The 18,551-nt window shown below is 36.9% G+C and overlaps 1 protein-coding gene across 2 annotated transcripts in view; it reads right to left on the bottom strand.

The window, feature by feature from the left end:
• LOC124308481 (zwei Ig domain protein zig-8) overlaps positions 1–18,551 on the bottom strand; it is a 409,568-nt gene that overhangs the window by 31,712 nt on the left and 359,305 nt on the right. For both annotated transcript variants that reach the window (XM_046771229.1, XM_046771230.1), the window contains 2 exons: positions 4,192–4,414; positions 2,222–2,319 (listed from right to left, as the gene is read on the bottom strand). In XM_046771229.1, the coding sequence (XP_046627185.1) occupies positions 2,222–2,319; positions 4,192–4,414 (321 nt within the window). The remainder of the gene's footprint in view (positions 1–2,221; positions 2,320–4,191; positions 4,415–18,551) is intronic.

The raw sequence follows: 18,551 nt of genomic DNA, 5'->3' as shown, positions 1-18,551 counted from the left end.
ATTCAAGTCGAAAATATTGTTCCAAATGACGAAAAAAAGAAGCTATCCAAGTTTCAGCACTTAATATTAATATTCAGAGGTGTATGATCGTGATTTTCTATTTCCCATTTAATTAACACGGAAAATTTTTCATTTAACTATGGAATTTTATAACTCGTCAACACGTTAGTTTACTGATAAGACCAGAACGTACTTTTATAGAGAATTTAACGGTCTAAAAAACAGGCCTGTTATCATTTTATGATAAATCTACCCTTTCAAAAGTTATTTAATATCCTTAAATACCTTTTGACCTTAAATAACGCTACCTATTTTGAGGTTGGTCACCCTGACAAGAAACTGCTCTCGAATCGTGACGCATACGCATTAAAATTTAGCAGACGACGGACCATCCAGTAGTTAGAAATTCATCCTGTACACGTTAATTAATTCAAACACAAATGTAGGTACTCGGAGTATTATTTACCTGGTCGTCAGATTTTCTGTTTGAATTTTCCACATGCACCTATGCTGTATGTACACTTGGGGACAATGAATCTGAGACGGCCAATTCTTTACACTAGACAGTTATGTTGGCAACACAGAGAAACCTGCAGCGCCACAGTCGGCCGAGCGCGAAAAAAACCTAATCTTAATAAACGTAACATAACCCATGACCGTCGAATCTAACCTTAGAATACCGCGGGGATAATGACTTGTTAGATTGACACGTATTTTAAGGTTAGAATCGACGGTCACGGGTTATGTTACGTTTATTGAGATTGAGTTAGTTTCGCGCTCAGCCGACTATGGCACTGTAGGTTTCTCTGTGCTGCCAACACAACTGTCTAGTGTAAAAAATTACCCGTCTCAGATTCATTGTCCCCAAGTGTGCATACATATTACTGTGTAGAAAAAGGAAGGAATAACCAAATAATTATAATTAAATGTACAAACAGCAAAGCGACGAATCGAGGGTTCGCAAGTTGGCCAATTTGCAGTTCGGCCGTTTGTTTACCCCCAATCGCGTGTTGCGCATACGGTGGTTGAAACTGGGCTTACAGCTTGCGCATGCATCGGCCCAATTGTGTGTCGACATCGATAGCCGTGTATGGTAAATTGACGAGCGTCAAAGGACAAGCACGCGGGAACTAAATTGCGGATACCGCAAAACCCGCTCCAAACCGTACCCGAATGCAGAAGTAAAGGAAACCCCGAGGCTCCGGTTACTTCCGGTCATTAGAGGGAAAAGCCGCGGTTATTCCGCAGGTTCGATCTCATTCCGCAGACCTTTCAACTTCCAGAGGGACGAAAATTTCGATAAGGATCAACGAGAGCGAAAGTTTCGCGAATTTCAAGTCGAAACGATTTTCTCCCACTTTTTTTTCCAACCACTCAATTTTTCCTGGGTAATAAATTTCTGGCACTTTTTTTCATCTCGGTCAATACATGATTTCGTGACTTTGGTGATTATTTATGGATATACACGATTTTGAATATTTCTTACTTGAAGTTTGAAAAGATTTTGAAATTTTTACGGATAACACGAGACATCAAACGTAATTCAGAGAATTGTTCAGGGAGGTTATTCATGATTTTAAAAATGCAAATGATTTTGGAGAATGTCGGAAGATTTTACGGGACTCGAAAAGTTCGATTCGTGGACTTGGCGAGATTCCAAGCTTTTCTGTAAAGGAAATCGGCAAAAATGGGAACACGGGCAACGTAAGAGTGAAGATAATTTTTCTTCCAATACGAAATTACATTTAGCAGTATTCCAACGTTTTTTAAAGCAAAACAACACGGAACATATGAGCAACATACAAACGAAATTTGTACGAATTTCTTTTTTCTATAAGAATACGATTTTCGAATGAAAAATTTGGCATCATTTAATTTCCCTAATTTAATTTCCCTTTCTTTTGATTAAGAAACCTGGGAAAATTGTAAAAAGTTGTTCTTACGTAAATCCGCACTCCTAACTCATAGATAATGCTAAATTGTCATGAGAAAAAATTTGAGGGTAGGAATTGACACCCAAGTTGACGTGTTTTTTTTTTACCGTGAGGGTTCCCCGTTTTGCTTTACAGTGTCCCATTTTTAATTGAGTCGGTTAGCTGCTTCGATTTTGTAGAGCGATATTCATAGCTGTAGGGAGATTTAAAATTACGTGCGAATATTCACGATGATACTCGATTTACATATAATTAACATATATTGTACAAGAATGTGAAGGTCTTACCGTTAATTACGTGAACGTTGACGCTCGCGCTTTCCGCCACAGTCGGTACGCAGCTGTAATTCCCCGAATCGCTTGGTCTGGCATGGGTGATTTTCAATCTGCACAATCGAAAAAAAAAATATACAGGATGGTAAACGGCGACGGTTTAATTAGTGACCGACAATCGGCGGCTCGAGTCAATGCTTGATCCGTATTTAACCGGGAACCAATCCCAGTTAGCACGATTTCAATTTTCAACGATGTGTATTTCATTTGGCGTGTTTGATGTAATTCCCTCAAGCATGATTCAGTTACTGGAAAGCGAAAAAACTGAGTAATTGTTTTTTTCGAGAGGTTGGCGAATTTAGAATCAATACCCTTTCGTTAATTCAATTACGAAATTCAAATGATAAATAATTAATTTTTCAAGATTGTAATGATGTTCATTTCGATCAATAAATAGCAATATCGAATTCAATGTTCAAGGAAAATAAAAATACCTTACAGCGAATTTGTAAGAAACAATATCCGAGTCAAAATTGTGATGAAGGTGTTTGAAGTTACTTGAATTTATGTGAATTTCAGTTTTACGTCTGCACCTGAAGCGCAGACTAAGAAATTATCAGTTCAAGTAATTTGTATTCGAGCACAAAACAAAAATTTGTTTTTCCAAAATGCAAGATCTCCTGCAATGTTCGTATAATCAATTGCGAAGTTGAAAAATCCCGTACAATAAATTCGTAGATGTCTTCTTAAATTTTTTCATCACGTCAACTTGTCACAACGTTTCAGGATTCCAAAATTCGACAGGATCAGGGGTGAGAAAATTGGCTCCACTGACTAGAATACTAAAGCTACTCTACCCCCGGGTATTTTTCCGATTAAGAAGAAGTTGGTCTTTCAAGTATCACCGACAACTTTAGGAAATCGCATTTTATACTTTTTCATTTTTCTGTAAAGAAGTTATACATGAAACGTCTTGAAATGTCGAAAAGTTATAAGCTTTACGATTATAAAGCTTGAGCTAAAATAAGCCCAGAAGCATTAAAATCGCACTTAAGAGCACCAGTTTAATAATTTTGAATGTTCTAATTACAAAACCTTTTTCAAATTATTGATTCTTAGCATGTGCCATTTGGATTTATTGTTTTAAGCAGATTCATTTATATGTATTTGAAGGATTATATATTCGATATACAAATTTCTGCGTAACATCTTCGTTTCGATGATCTGTTGAACGAGGCGGGTCACAAGAACCTCATTCGTAAAAGACTTAGATTGGAGATAAAAGAACGAACGTACCAAATACTTAGACGCAACAGTTAGTCAGTAATTTCAACAATTTTCAAATTCATCAAAGACTTGGACGAGAGACAAAAAAAAAATGAACGTACAAAATACGTAGACGCAATAGTTAGTCAGTACTTTAAAAAAATTTCTTTCACAGAATTAGACCAGACTCAATTTATCACATGGCAAAAATGCTGTTCCATTCGAGTTCACGATGACCGACTCGTATAAGATTACCGGTGATTTACCGACCGTTTCTTTATCTCTTCCAAACTTTCGATTGAGACGTGTCCGGCCCGATCGGCTCTTTAATGGCGTCCGAAATTCACCAGTCTGTATTCCTAAAGCGTTCTAAAACGAGCCTCCTGACGTCAGGTTATCCCGCCGCGTCCCTTTACCGACTAACGGTAAGTAACTCGATTTCGGAAAGCGAAAAATGAATGGCAACGTTATGGCTCGTTAGAGGCGTTGAATCGTGAGGCTTGGAGAATAGCTAAAGATACGCCGCAGAAGTGTAGCGACGGGAATGATGGAGTCGGAATGAAGAGATGAAAGGGAAGATATGAGACGAGGTGCCGGTGCCGGGGTTTTAGTTAACGGTAATATTATACGAAAACAGGGGGAACCGGGGAACGATATTATTGTTCGGCTTCGCGGGGTTAGGCCATCCTATAATATGCGTCGGGGCGCCGGATACCGACCTCGACGTCAGAGCGTCGCTCCATTCCGTGTCAACGGCTACCCGAGGCACCGAGGCGACGTCGTTGCCTTCTTGCAGGGGTGACGTGAGTACCGGATGGCTGCCGTGGTACCAGGCAACCGTCCCGAGGTCGTGAGGTCCTTGCGACATCAGACACGTCAGTGTCAGCAGACTTCCGGTCTTTACGTAGACGTCGTCAGGGCCGCTGATCCTCGCCCGGGCCTCTGTAACAGAATGCCGACAGCCCGATGTAGATACGGTATCATGTTATATACGTCGGGAAAAATTTCACGTCATGTCTTCTCGGGATAAAAAGTAAAGACGTGACTAGAGTAATATGACGTCCCTACTGGGTTAACAGCTGATCGGTTTAGCTGAAATATATGTGCTATCCTTTAAGAGGTTACTCGCCCGTCTGGTCCAAATAAATTCTCACAACGAACAATATTTATTAATGAATAATAGGCTTTTATATTTCATCACATCACGTGTCTCGTTACGAACTGACGTCGGTTCGCGTCGGTCATAGAATATTGGTTATTTAGAGAGGACGTCTTATACATGTATTTGTCTATCTTGTTCATCGGACCTTGGCCTAACTATTTTGCATTTAGGTTACATGCAACATTATATACGAACATAGAGGGACGGAAAACTTTTTGCAAGTGATTTGACTTCTATTTCGGTACGTTGAGTTAATACCGAAATATTTTCCTTGAAGGGGAGTTCGCTGAGATCTTTATGAAAACAATTTTCCATTATTGATACGACTAAGAAAGATGTCATTAAACATTTATTTCTACGTAAGATTGAGGTTGTATGGTATTATGTGTATTGTAAAGAACAAATTTTAATATTCTGCGATGAAACTGGATGATCCAAGGGATCTTTGACAGCGATGTACGGAAAATCTTATGTTAAAGATTTCTTGCGTTTGAACCCTGAAAATGTATGAAATTGTTTTGATGACAATTTCACACAAATTCCGCCTCGATTATTTTTGATTGTAGTGCCAAGACTATATATCCTGCTCATTCAAACATTCAATCTACTTATACATCCGTTTGTTTTTATACCAACATCAAATTATCCCAACACTTATAAGAAAATGTAGTAAGAGTGACCATAGCCAAAAAGAGTAGTAACTCAGACTAGATTTTCTGCTCGCAGCTAGGAAATTCATCATCATTTTATACCCTGGACTCCATTTAATAAACTCCGCAATAATAAAATATGATAATAGTTAGAAACAGTAAAGTGACGGTTGCGGGTAAAAATTTTAAAAAATCGGGAACTGGTAAGATCAGAAAATTGAATTTTCATACGCCCGAAAACTTATTTTATTGAATTTTATGAAGGTTGAACGTCGAGGTATGGAGAAGTGAGAACGCAGTCAGGTAAAATATAGAATTATAATGCGATTCTATATTTTACCTTACTGCATTTCTATACCTTAACCTTCGTAGATTTTCAAATTCTCACAGTTCGACATTTTACATTTTTAATATCCTATAAAATAATTTTTCGCATCCTTAAAAATTCGATATTATGGCCTTTCTATTTTCTATTTTCCGATCATTTTATAGCCCCAAAAGTAGTTTGATTTGGCAGTTTAACGTCAACGCTTAATTAACTTGTAAATAAAAACTTGAACCTCTCGCGGTATATATATTTGTTAGTTCGTATAATTAATTCAAAGAAGGGTAAATACGCGGCGTTGTGTGGCAAATATTTTACCCCATTGAAGCGAGAATTTTTTCGTATTTGACCAACGACATAATAATTCCATATTTGTCATATCGTCGGTGTTCAAACAAGCCTTAATGCGTGTTTACACACGGAATAATCGTTGTACATTGAATTTTCGGGTTTCATTTGCGAGTCTTTTTCACGGTGTTTTAGATACATACATAAAATCTTTTATATATAACGTCCATCAGATACATATACGTATGAGTATAGATGTAGGAAAACTGTGCGTTTAATTTATACGAGAAATTCGAAAGATCATAGAATATTTACATAATGATGATTCTGTGCGACGAGTTCAAAAACCGGTGTGAAAAAAGTTCGTGCATGCAACAGTTTTCACAAAAAACAAGAGAGAAAAAAAAAAAAAACTCCAAGAGTATCGAAAAAAATAATTCAGACAATTCTCTTGCAACGGAGAAAAAAGAAAAGAAAAGAGATAAAAAAAAAAAAGCCCGGTTCGATGGCCCGGAAGTAATCTACCACATCAGACAAAATACACGCGCTATCGACGCCCTAATTGAATACACGGGATCCATTAATATGCCGGTCTTTTGTGGCAAACGTGTGATACAATGTATAGATATTGGTGAGACATAACCACCGAGAGCTAAATGAAAAAGTTAAGAGTTGGAAAAAAGTTGTTTATCAATCCGAAGAGCTGCGAAGAGGGGTGTCCCTTTCTTTTGCGGCTGAAACGTATTACGGGGATGAAAACTTCGAACCCCTATAACAGATCAAAAGTTCGGCCAACTCGAGACAATGGGCTGCGGAGTGTAACGTGCCGGACAGCGGTCAGTGGTCAGTGGTCAACGGTGGTAAGCGGGATGCAGGCTAACCTCCTCGGTTAGACGCTACATACGTGCCTCCATTTTGAGGATCGATTCCGCCGCTGGCTGTGAGCGAAACAGCGCGGCGCGGCGGGCGGACCGAGAACTAAAAACGAAACGAGCAGATATCCTTATGGAAATTGGCTCCCGATCGAATCGGATGGATTTTCGGTATGTTACAGTACGTATCCTCCCGGTTTCCAATAGTTCTCATGGACACGAGTCCCAAAAATCAGTAGTTTCCGAGATAAAAGCTTCGGAAGTGGGGTGGATAGATTTTTTCATATCTATGGATTTCGTGATTTTGAAGAATTACGAAGCTTCAGGGGGGACTTGATGTCAAATATATCACTCAAAAACTGTACAGACGAGTGGAAAACAGAATAAGTCGTTTATTGCAAGAGTCGGAGGGTCTCGTTCTTCGGGCGAAATCCGATGTTGCACCTCATTCGAGTAAACCAGATAGTTCGTGAAGTTTTTTGAGTGATTTTTTTGATTCAGAGTCCCCGCTAAGCTTTGTAATTCATGAAAATCACGGAATTTATGGATATCAAAAAATCGTGACACCTTTCTTCCGAAACCTGTAACTCGGAAACTACTGATATTTAGGACTTGTGTCTATAAGAACGTTTTATCTGGAGAATATTTACTATAATATACTGAAAACCCAGCCAATTTTGACCCGCAGCCAATTTTCATGAGGATTCTGTGGCGTCCTTTGGAGGAAACAAGTGATTATGAGTATAACCGAATCTGTTACGCATGATGCTCGAAAAAAAAAAAAAAAACAGATCCATCGAACGCGAATCTATATTTAAAAATCTGTTGGAAACAAAAATTCACGGGGTTGGATTGAATTTGAATTCGAAATTCATGAACGTTTGCTCACTCAAGCCAAGCAGGTACCAAATTATCCAATAGGTTTATATTTATTAGTAAGTCAAATACCTTTCGTTCCAAACAGTTCCAGAAGAATGTTTCCAGAGTCCAAAATACAACAGAGAGAAGGAAGAGATGAAATCCAATTTATTTCACGTGCGTCAAGAAGACAAACCGAAAATAATCTGTTCTTTTTTTTTTCTTCTTTGTCGGAAGATATAATTGCGGATGTTGCGGGAAATTGAGTTTCACTGATTTTGTGATATTAGTACGGATATGGTAGGTATACCTTAGCGTGGGTGTATATATGATATTGTTGAACTTTTCAATCTATTATGTTTGCTTCAATTTTCGTTTAACCGAGACAGGAGAAACATTAATGGCCTGATTATTCTTGTTTTTCTTTTTTTAAGTTGATCATTATAGTTGTAAATATTTTTTATAAAATACAAAAATTAAAGGAGAAAAAAAACTGTCCGAAAATTTTGCAGACTTGAATTTCATATTTTCATAAAAATTATATTTGCACGGTATGAAAAATATTGTAAATTTTACATCTCCTGTGGCGAATATAAGGACAGCATTTTTTTTCAGTTAATTTCACAACAAATCCACAAGAGTCACTAAACCAATAGTAATCAAGAGTTACAACGTGCTCAAGTAAATTTACCAGAATTGATGTAGATTCGATTCGAAGAAAATTCTGTCCATATATTAACCACAAAGTATGTAAAATTCTCATAACATTTTTTTCCGCGATGAATTTCACAGTCTGTAAAATCAGTGACCTCCTTTTTTTTTTTTTACAATGCAACGTTACCGTAAGACGAAAGCGTAACAATGATTCAAACAGCGCGAAGATTATCAAATTTCAACGAAGTTAATAAACAGTCGGATGTGCGGATCAGGGAAAAAATAGCCGCGTGTTGTGATTTTCCCGCGGGAGCTAAAACGACTGCGGAGCAGTAAAAGTTGTCGTTGTCGTTGTTTTTTTTTTTTTTTTTTTACTTCTTTTGTTTTTCATATTAAAACGTAGTTCGCGATAAACCGTGCGGTAGTAATAAAAAGCCGCCGCTGCGAACCTATTTCGATGGGATAAAAATTTAAACGAGCTTTCCTTACGATACCAGAGTCCCCGATATATCCGTAAACTTTGGCGGGGCACCGATACGTCCCGTGTATCCTGGTATCCTGCGGGAAACCCGGCCACCCCTACAATTTTACCTGCACGTTGGGCCAGGTGCTCCACCTTATTGATCCGATATTACCGAGATGTTAGCCATGCCGTTTTTTTCACCCCCTCACGTCCCGTTGCTTCATCTCGATCCGCCCCCAAGTCAACCCCCGGTTATTTTGACGGCTCGTCGTCGATGCAAATATTATTAAATCTCATCCCGACGGTATAACAGCTAAGAGGTTCGTGGCGATGGAAGGGGGTGGGTGGAAAAAATTATAATTGACAACGAAGCAGAATGAAAAGAAGGTTTTTGTGTTTTCTAAAGCAGGTTTATCGACTGTTCCATGTTTTTCATTAAGGATGTACGATACGCCGCGTATTCGAGTCGAAGAAAACGTTAAAGTGAAAACTTTTGAGAAACTCGGCTTTGGAATTAATAACTTGACTGAGTTTTGATGAGTTTTTTCCGAAAACTATACGTATATATTGACGGTGTGGACACTGATTAAAAAACCGTGTAAATTCATCGCTTTTGCAATGAATCAATTAATCGATGTGTCCTTTTTATCATTATTCGACTAATCAGGAATTTTGATTAATCGTTTTTTCGATTCGCACAGGTTTGTCGAATTTTCATGAAAATATGTGATTTCCTTCATAAATGAACTCTGCGCAAATCGCTTCGCGTCAGTTTTTGATGAAATAAATATATTTCGAAACAAAGTATGGGTTTGTTACTGCTATCGAGGGAACGTAGTTTTGACCTAATTCAACTCAACTTTAGTTTCTTGTTTCCCTAGCCCAATATTTATTTCACAACTTATATGGTTGGATACTGTTTTTATTTTCCTTAATCAGCGATCTATACGAATCATTCTTTCAGCGAACCAAAATTATCCAACAGTCAAACCTCGTCGGATTTTCACCCTTTTTCCCATCGTCGACCAAACTCTAAAACGCACTCTGCAGGTCTTGTCGTTTAATATTTCTCGAGCCTCACAATTCACAACGATTTTCACCTTTCTCTGCTTCGAAAAAAATCTCGTAAATTCGCTGTGTTTGACAGCGATAAATTTGAGTCATTTCTATTACAGTGGAAACATATTATTCTTTGGCGACAAATTCCTACGATTTTGCACTTTTCGACCCACACGTTTAACATCGACGAAACGTAGATGCAAATAGTTACTACATTTGTAAAGATATTGCCAGATACAAGAAAATGACAATATTTTATATCGAGAGTCAAATTTTTAGTTGAATCTTATCACAGGGAAATTTATCATAGCTATAATTTTTCATTTTCTTTTTTCAATAACATTTTACCACACGCTTAATTACATACCGTTGTTTTTCAACTCAGTTCAGTACGATTTCATGTCTCTCATTCGTAATTGATTTTTACTTTCTCTCCTTCCCAGAAGCGATTTTTTTTATCGTTTTTTACCCCGCTCCTTTTTCGGTGAATTGTTTTGCGTATAATTTTTCATTCGCGGTAGGTCTCTTTCGCGGAAGATATATACTGACGGATATTGGCGGAGCGTTTGCCCTCGGGAAGTGATTTTCTCGTCGGGACATGTTCTGGGAAACCCATCTCTGAACCTTTTCCTTGTTCCGCTTTTACCTCCTGTCCTTGGGTTTCCTCGAAATATCCCATCGGCTCTGTCGCTTTGCCGATCACAGCTTATACCTATGTTATAGCTGCGTTCCTGTCCGAAAGAAATCAACATCTTTTCCCCATTAGGACGTACAAGATTTAGATGTCAACTCTGAACTGTTTCACCGACTCTTTGAAACTCGAAATTATTTCTCTGGGTATTATTGTAAGAAGAAACTCAAAAAAAAAATGAGTAGTTAAGAGCGAATCTAAATTTACACAAACAAGTGATTAACAGTCGAAACATTGTTTTTCAACAGAATAAAAAATTTTCTCGATTCAATATAGTGCCGATATTTGTTCCCCTTGGTGGGAGGCAACCCAACAGTATGTTTACTTGAAAACTAATAATAATAAAAATAATGATAGGTACTATAAAAATTAGCGGACATGACATAGAAAACCGACCTTCAGCTTCAGCAGGATCACCGAATAGCCTCCGGTGTTTCAGAGGGTATAATAAAAAGTTCGGAAGACTGAGTGGAGAGTCGAAAAAAGGTTACAAGGACAAGAAGGAGAAGAAGAAAATGGTAAATAAAAATGAAAAAAATAAAAGGAACCAACTCGACGAAAAAGAGAGAGGAACGACAGACTAACGGCGGGTATAAAAGAACACGTTGCATGTATCTTCGAAGGCAATATGACGGCCCCCCACTCGGGGCATGTCGCAGGAAAGGCTGCAGGGAGTCAACCGAGGGAAGCCTGATCATAGCCCGGAGTATCCTGCGAGGAGGATGAGAATCCTGCCTCCCTCACAGCTTCCGGCATAAAGCGAAAAGGGGAAGGAAGGGGGCGGGGGGTGAAAATATTTTATAAGAGGATAGAAATGGCTTTATCGGAGAACCAGTGCTTTGGGTTAAGAGATACTTCTCCTTTTTTTTCCCTCTCGTTTTGCCCACTCGAATCTCGCCGCCTCGTTTCTGTTGCCATTAAAACTTCTCGTCTTCCCGCAGAAATTCGGTCAGTTGAAGATGTGATCGACTGGATTATGAGAGGAAACTCTGTAAGGGATTTGAAAAAGTTATTTTGCAGAAATGTTACATGGAGAATTCAACATCGAGTAAATCCGCCTGCATTTAGGCAATATGCAGTACATTTATATCGAAATCCGCCCGCATTCAGGCAATTCGAAGTAAATTTATATCGAAATCCGCCTGTATTCAGGCAATTCGAAAAACATTTATATTAAAATCCGCCTGCATTACGGCAATTCGAAGTACATTCATATCGAAATCCGCCTGCATTCAGGCAATCGAGAGATATTTCACCGATTAACCAACATTTGTTTCGTACAATCGATTGGCTAACTCCTCAAGCTCTATAATCAATCGCGGACCATGAGACAAACTTGAAGCAGTAAAATATAGTCTCAGTTGTAAGGAAAGTGGCTTTGCCTAATTTTAAATTCCTCGTGAGAGATTTCTAGGTTACTCAAGGCGTATGTATAGGAAGAAACAGAGGTAAAAAGATTGAACGAAAGGTAATTCTTCGTTCAATCTCGACTCTTTTTCGAACAGATTTCACTCGAGATGCAGGTATCGGAAAGCGTTTTCAATTTTCAATCTCCGAGATGGATTAGATGTACGGCTTTCTTTATTTTTACAAATTTTTTCAATTTGTAAAGAAAATATGCGCATAATGGAATAAAAACAGAAAATATATGATATTTCTTTCGGACAATTTCTTCCCCTAAAAGTTGATTAAATCATTCCCTGTAACCATAAGAAATGTTTGTACATGCGAATAAAGGGAACCTTGAAAACTGATATAGGTAAGAATTCTACATTTTTTTATATTCCCTCAATTTCACAGAAAAAATATCCGAGCATGTAAGAATTACACATTGTTTGCAGTACAAGACTCACAACAGGCGTAGAGTCATAATAATAAAATTGATTTTATATTTAAAAGTCAAGTTGAATTGCTGCAGTCATAATTCCGATTCTTCTTGATTCTTAATCTTCCTTTTTTCTGTCAATGTGCTTCCTAGTTTATAGTGATTTGTGACAAGAATTTGAATTTTTAGTTGTGAAATTTTATTTACATTCATTGATTTCATTTTAATTTGATTCAGTTTTTTTATTTTTATTTTATCTTAATTTGATCTATTTTTTATTTTTAATTTATTTTATCTTTATATTTATTTACTTTTTACTGTTTTATGTGACCTGACCTACGTTTTTATACTTTTACCATGCTTTCCTCTCCGTGAGACTTATGTGATTTTATTTCTATAACTGCGTTTGTGTGAATTGTTTTTGTTTATCTCCTTTTATGGATTCTGTAGGTTTGGATTGTTTAGATTATTTTGAGGTTATTCGATTGTATTTGATGTTTTTGATTTGGGGTAGTATTCTTAGATTCCTCATATTAGCCGTTTTTCTGTTTTACATTTTTTTTTTTCATATTTGTTAAACTTGTGTCAGACTGATATTTCCAAGTTGCTCAATACTGTCACGGACATTACTATTAAAGATTAAAGATTGATTGCCACTGCATTTTACAACGCATCAGAATATTTTTCACTTACCAAATTGCACGACACTTGTCACCACCGGGAAAAAATTTCATTTGAATTTATTTTCCTTCCCCGCTCCGGTGCGATTCGTGAGGATTGAAGGAAGGGTGGTTTGAAACGCGTCAAATAAAATCTTGCGAGGTGTAACACACACACACGGGCACACATTTCTGTTGGGGGTTCTTTGGTCTGAGGCGTTGGTTGAAAAGCGGAGGAGGTGTCGAGACGAGGCTCGCGGCGGTGATTTAATAATTTATTTCATACCCTTCGTATAAAGAATACAATGCGTGTATGTGCACATAATATACATACATACACTTATACTGTACATATTTCGATACGTAAACGCGCACCTGACAAAATCCGCTGGCTGCTGCGTTGCACCGAGGTCAGAATGAACGAACGAATACGTAACGCAAAACGATGAATACGATTTTAACAGGGTTGAAAGGAAAGCTTCACCTTCCTCGGGAGCTTGAGAAACTGTACTACGGAAAATAAATCAAATCCATTCACCGCGTACCATAAAAATTTACTATATGCATAGGTATGTTCTATGACAGAAATTATTTCGTCGAAATATTTTATCGGCAATTTAGCGTTGGACAAGTTAGCCTGCATTTATGCAATTTGGAGTAATTTTACTCATTGTTCGTGATTGGCCGACTCTTCACTGCCCAATCAATCGTCAACGACAAGAAAAATGACAAGCACTTAGAATGTACCCTGAGTTACATAAACGTAGGCGGATGTCAATACAACGTATCCTGAATTGCATAAGTCTAGGCGGATTTCAATGAAATGTACCTGAATTGCATAAATGCAGGCGAATTTCAATGAAATGTATCTGAATTGCATAAATGTAGGCGGATTTCAATGTAATTTACCTGAATTGCATAAATCTAGGCGGATTTCAATGAAATGTACCTGAATTGCATAAATGCAGGCGGATTTCAATAAAATTTACCTTGAATGCATGAATGTCGGTGGATTTCAAAACAATGTATACTAAAATTATATGAATGTAACAAATAGAAAAGTTTTGCGAATACTGCAATTGCTGGGAGGTTTAAAATTGTTCGAGAGAAATGGTTTTGTGCTTGAATTCAGGTTCGCACGTGGTATAATGTCTTTTGATTCCGCTGGAAAGCGTTTTAGGTTACTTGGAGCAACTTGCATCTACTTGAAGTCATGTAAAGCTGTTTGTAAATTTATTTATACTCATATGACCGAATTTACACAAAATCATCTAAATTATGGCTACCTAAAGTCACTGAATGTATTGCATTAAAGTATTTTAGTTTCCCAAAATCAGTTGTGAAGATTAAATTCACGCTCAATCGTAAATTCAGAAATCAGAACCAGCGACGAAAATATTTATGACGAACGAATCAAAACATACAAGAACCAATTTCGTCAACTTTTAAATTCTGTATGTACAAGATGTGAAAAATTAAGCGTATAATCAAATATTCAGGGTCATTGTCAATAACTTATTAGTCCATTCGATCAGGGTATGACTGTTTTGAATTCAGGACAAAGAAAGTTGAGATTCTAAATACAGAGTGATTATCTTGCTCCCCATTCTTTTTTTTTAGTGTGTTTCATATTCATTCAAGCTACATCTTAATCACAATATCTAGCATATTTGCTTTGCACTTATTGGAAAAAAAGTAGCGTAAAAAGCCCGATTGAGAAGATAAAACCGATCGCAAACAGAGGACAGAAGACACTGAAAGCGGGGTGAAGGAAATATGGTACATACTGACATATTTTTCATTACAGAGAAGACAGCGTTTGAAAATGAAGTTTTCTTGTTACACACAATGCGGGGTGTACGCAACGGATTACAAAAGCAATACATCTTTTTCAAAACCATCTGTCAAAAGAGAAGAACACTTGCACCCTGTCTCAAAAGCTCTCATCCGGACTTTCTCTTCAACTTCTTACTATTATTCGGTCTCATTTTATTCCATCCACTCTGAAAGCAGCATGAATGGAGTTATAAAATATAGACTACAGACTACAAGCGCAGCTTAGCTCAGAATTGGCGGATTAGGAGATTAAATTCACCATTCAATCCCTCCGTATACTGCGTAGCAGTATAAATACAGACGTTGGCTTGTTTTTGACGGGAGTTAAATTATCCTCGACGGATGCAATTTTCACTGTCTGTCACTTACCGAAACGAAGGATTCAATCTTGCAACAGCTGGTCGAAGTGTTAATTGCTTCATGAACGCGCACAAAATTGCTCTTTATGTATACTTGCACACAACAGAGATCAATACCGTTCATAGCACGTCGTTCAATTTTACACACGGTTAATACGAAAGCGTTTATTCTCATTTTGTTGCAATGCTTCTGCATTTAAGTAAATATGCAAAAATTGTGAATCGTGTAGAAAATTATAGGCTGATTTCTTTGATATGTTATTATCATTAATATGATTGTACGTATGATCACAAATCGAATTGAGAAATCAAAGTTCACAGAATTTCATTGGATTTCACAGGATTCTCTTAAACTTCAAACTCAGGTTCAGGGATATCTGCAGATGTCATTTTGAAGATTTTAAATATTTCTAATTGTTTCGCAAAATTTCGCAGGATTCCGTCAAACTCGAAGGATTTCTTCAAATTTAACTATTTCCGAAGATTTTACATTATCTGAAAATTTGCCATCGGAATTCTGCAGATTTCACGAGATTCAAACGATACTTTCTCAAAATTCAGGTATTCCAAAAGATTTCGCATGATTTCAACGGATTTGACGAACTTTCAGGCGGTCTTGCGATACATTTAACGTGATTTCAGAATAATTCATGAGTGGTGTAGACCAGACATTTCAAGGATGGTCAATCCCTCCTCGGTTAGAATAATTAGATACCAAAAATGTGAGAGACTTACCAGATGATATAATAACAAAGAAAATTGAGAAGACCGGGTATCTCAAGGGTATCTTTTTATACCCTGAAAAGGCGTAAACTTCTATTTTGAAACTTCGTAACAGAATTGTGATGAAAATTTCGCCACCCACGGACGGTTATATGATCGATGACGGGAAAATTTTTTCTCCAAATATCGGTCAGTTTTCGCAGCTTATCGGCATCGCAAAAGCAGCCGCCGCTTCCTTAAAGCTGTTAAAGCTCGGAATGAATTAGGGAGGGTGAAGATTAGACTTGGAAAATAGACGGGAGCCCCGCAGATAAGGCTTCAACTTCGATCTTAATTTAGCATTTGGGGATGCAGCGGCGAATTGTCAGAGGCGAAGAGATTCGGCGTAAACCGTAAATCGCGAATTTCCATGCGAGCTTTAATGCCTGCAGAATTCTTACCATCTCCGATCTCGGCTCCCTCCAACTTCCTATTCGCCTATCTCTTCCGACCTGAGTTCAACCCTCCGATAAATTATCATCCGAGGTTAAGCCCTTCGACAGGGTCCGAGTCTTCAATTATACCGCGATGCGAAAATTCTACGTAACCGGGTAGCAAATTCCGTTGCAAACGTTACGCGCGCTGTTAGATTTCGCATAATTTGCCCAGGATCGTATTTCTTATCAGAAAATTTTCACCGCTGATCTTCGATATTGTAACAATATTTGTAACTTGAGTTGAGTTGTGAAAGAAAAGTTGTTAAAAGACACCTGAGGATAAAACATGAATTTTGAGTCTGAGTTCTAGATGTTAAAATTTTATTTTTTCCATGTAACTGATCAAAGAAAAAATAGTTTTATTAGGTAAACTTTGCTTATGAATTTTAAGAAAAATTGTCTGCTTTCTCAAACATCTATTGTAAATAAGAATTAAACGAACTTGAGTTTCGCATTTAAATCACTTTTCTTTTTTTTTTTTTAAATAGTAATTGATCAGAGGTAAACGGTTGTTTTTTTTTCCTTTCTTTTTTTGAGCTTATATTTAAATAAATAAATTTTGATTCTAAATTAAGATTTTGGTTATATTTCGATGTACAGAATCAAAATTTGAATAATTAAATATAAGCTCAAAAAAAAAAAAAAAATCTTGACTTGTTTAATCGTTTTTACGCGAAATTTATCGTTTGACTTATACACCTTCTTGCAGACTTCGTTCTGGATTTTCAAATTTGAATGTATCAGATTCGAATGTCATGATTTCGCGATCTCGTGATCGAAAACGGAATTCAAATATCACCGCGAGAATTAATTTAGCAAACACATTGCGCTTTGCCATAAATCTCGCATGGAAAACAGTGAGCGTATAAAAAAAAAAATGTTTTTTTTGGCGCGGAAAAGTCGATTCGATTAGATGCTGTAATTAATAACGCGTTCATCGAAACCTGACCTGATTAATTTTCGGTCAATGATTTTTCATCGTGATTCTAGCCGGTAACGAACTGTCTCAGAAAATGGATATCGTTGTAACTAAACTTACGAGTTTTAAATTTTCGTCAAAGATATCGACATGTTACGACACATTTGAAAAGGTATACGATATGTCTGATGATTTTGTGCAACTATTTCCTGGAACTCAACCAATATGGAAATGTTATACAAACATTGGTTTCATATCGACATGAATTTGTTGAAGTGTGAAATTAAATTGAGAAGTCCAAAGCAGCTGATGGGATTGAAAAAACAGCGGTGTAGCGTTTCAGCGTTTAAGCGAAGGGCTAAAAGGATTTAAAAATCCCGGAAACTGCTTGTGCTTCGAAAACTTCAGGAATTCTTCCAGAATATTATTTGCATGTACCAAGTTTCATGGATTCGTTTTGACTCTTCAATTTTTATAAGAAAAAGAATTACACTTAAACGAGTGTTTTAATTGGTTCATATTTCATGCTTAATTCGCGCTTAAAGATTGTTTAGAATTGAATTATTTTTAAAATTGGAATATAACGCAAAATAAATATTGAAAAAAAAAGAAAAAAATTTGCGGTATAAATTAATTTATTAAAAATTATTCAAGTCACTCGTGAATTGCAAATTTATTATTGCAAGTTAAAAATGAACTCTGATCCGTTTGACGTCGGAATAAATTGTTGAATACGAAACGAAGCGGACGAATGGCGTTAAAATTATAAATACGGAGCAATTCAGTCGTATTATATGACATACCACGAGAATATTTCTCAAACGCGAAAATGTAGGTAGAGACCGATTAAAGTGTTTGACGTCACGCGAAAACCGAATTGTCAAAAGGAGGGAAAAAATGGAAAATCTTAAACTGCAAACGAGGAGTTATTACATGGGAATAACATCACTGTGTAAAATGTAAAAATTGATAATGAAGCCGGACGCTAATCGACTCGATTTTTCACCTGTTAAATTCAGAGTAGCCTCAAACATTAGGAAAGAAAACAATCGTATGATATTTTCGGTTCTTTTAGCATCTGAGATTCAGTTTTATTTCTGATCATGTACTGACTGTGGGAAAAGAATTGATTCAATGTCAACAAACGTATATTGACAAAAAAAAAAGTTTGGTTATTGTAAGATTTTAGTTGACATTAATTTTTATGCATTTTTGAACAATTGTCATGGAAAAAAAAAGAATTAAAAATTAAAAAATTGA

This window comes from Neodiprion virginianus, chromosome 7, assembly GCF_021901495.1.
Source record: "Neodiprion virginianus isolate iyNeoVirg1 chromosome 7, iyNeoVirg1.1, whole genome shotgun sequence".
In the NCBI taxonomy this organism is placed as follows: Eukaryota; Metazoa; Arthropoda; class Insecta; order Hymenoptera; family Diprionidae; genus Neodiprion; species Neodiprion virginianus.
The sequence above is the reverse complement of the archived record's forward strand: the minus strand, read 5'-3'. Positions and strand labels throughout refer to the sequence as shown.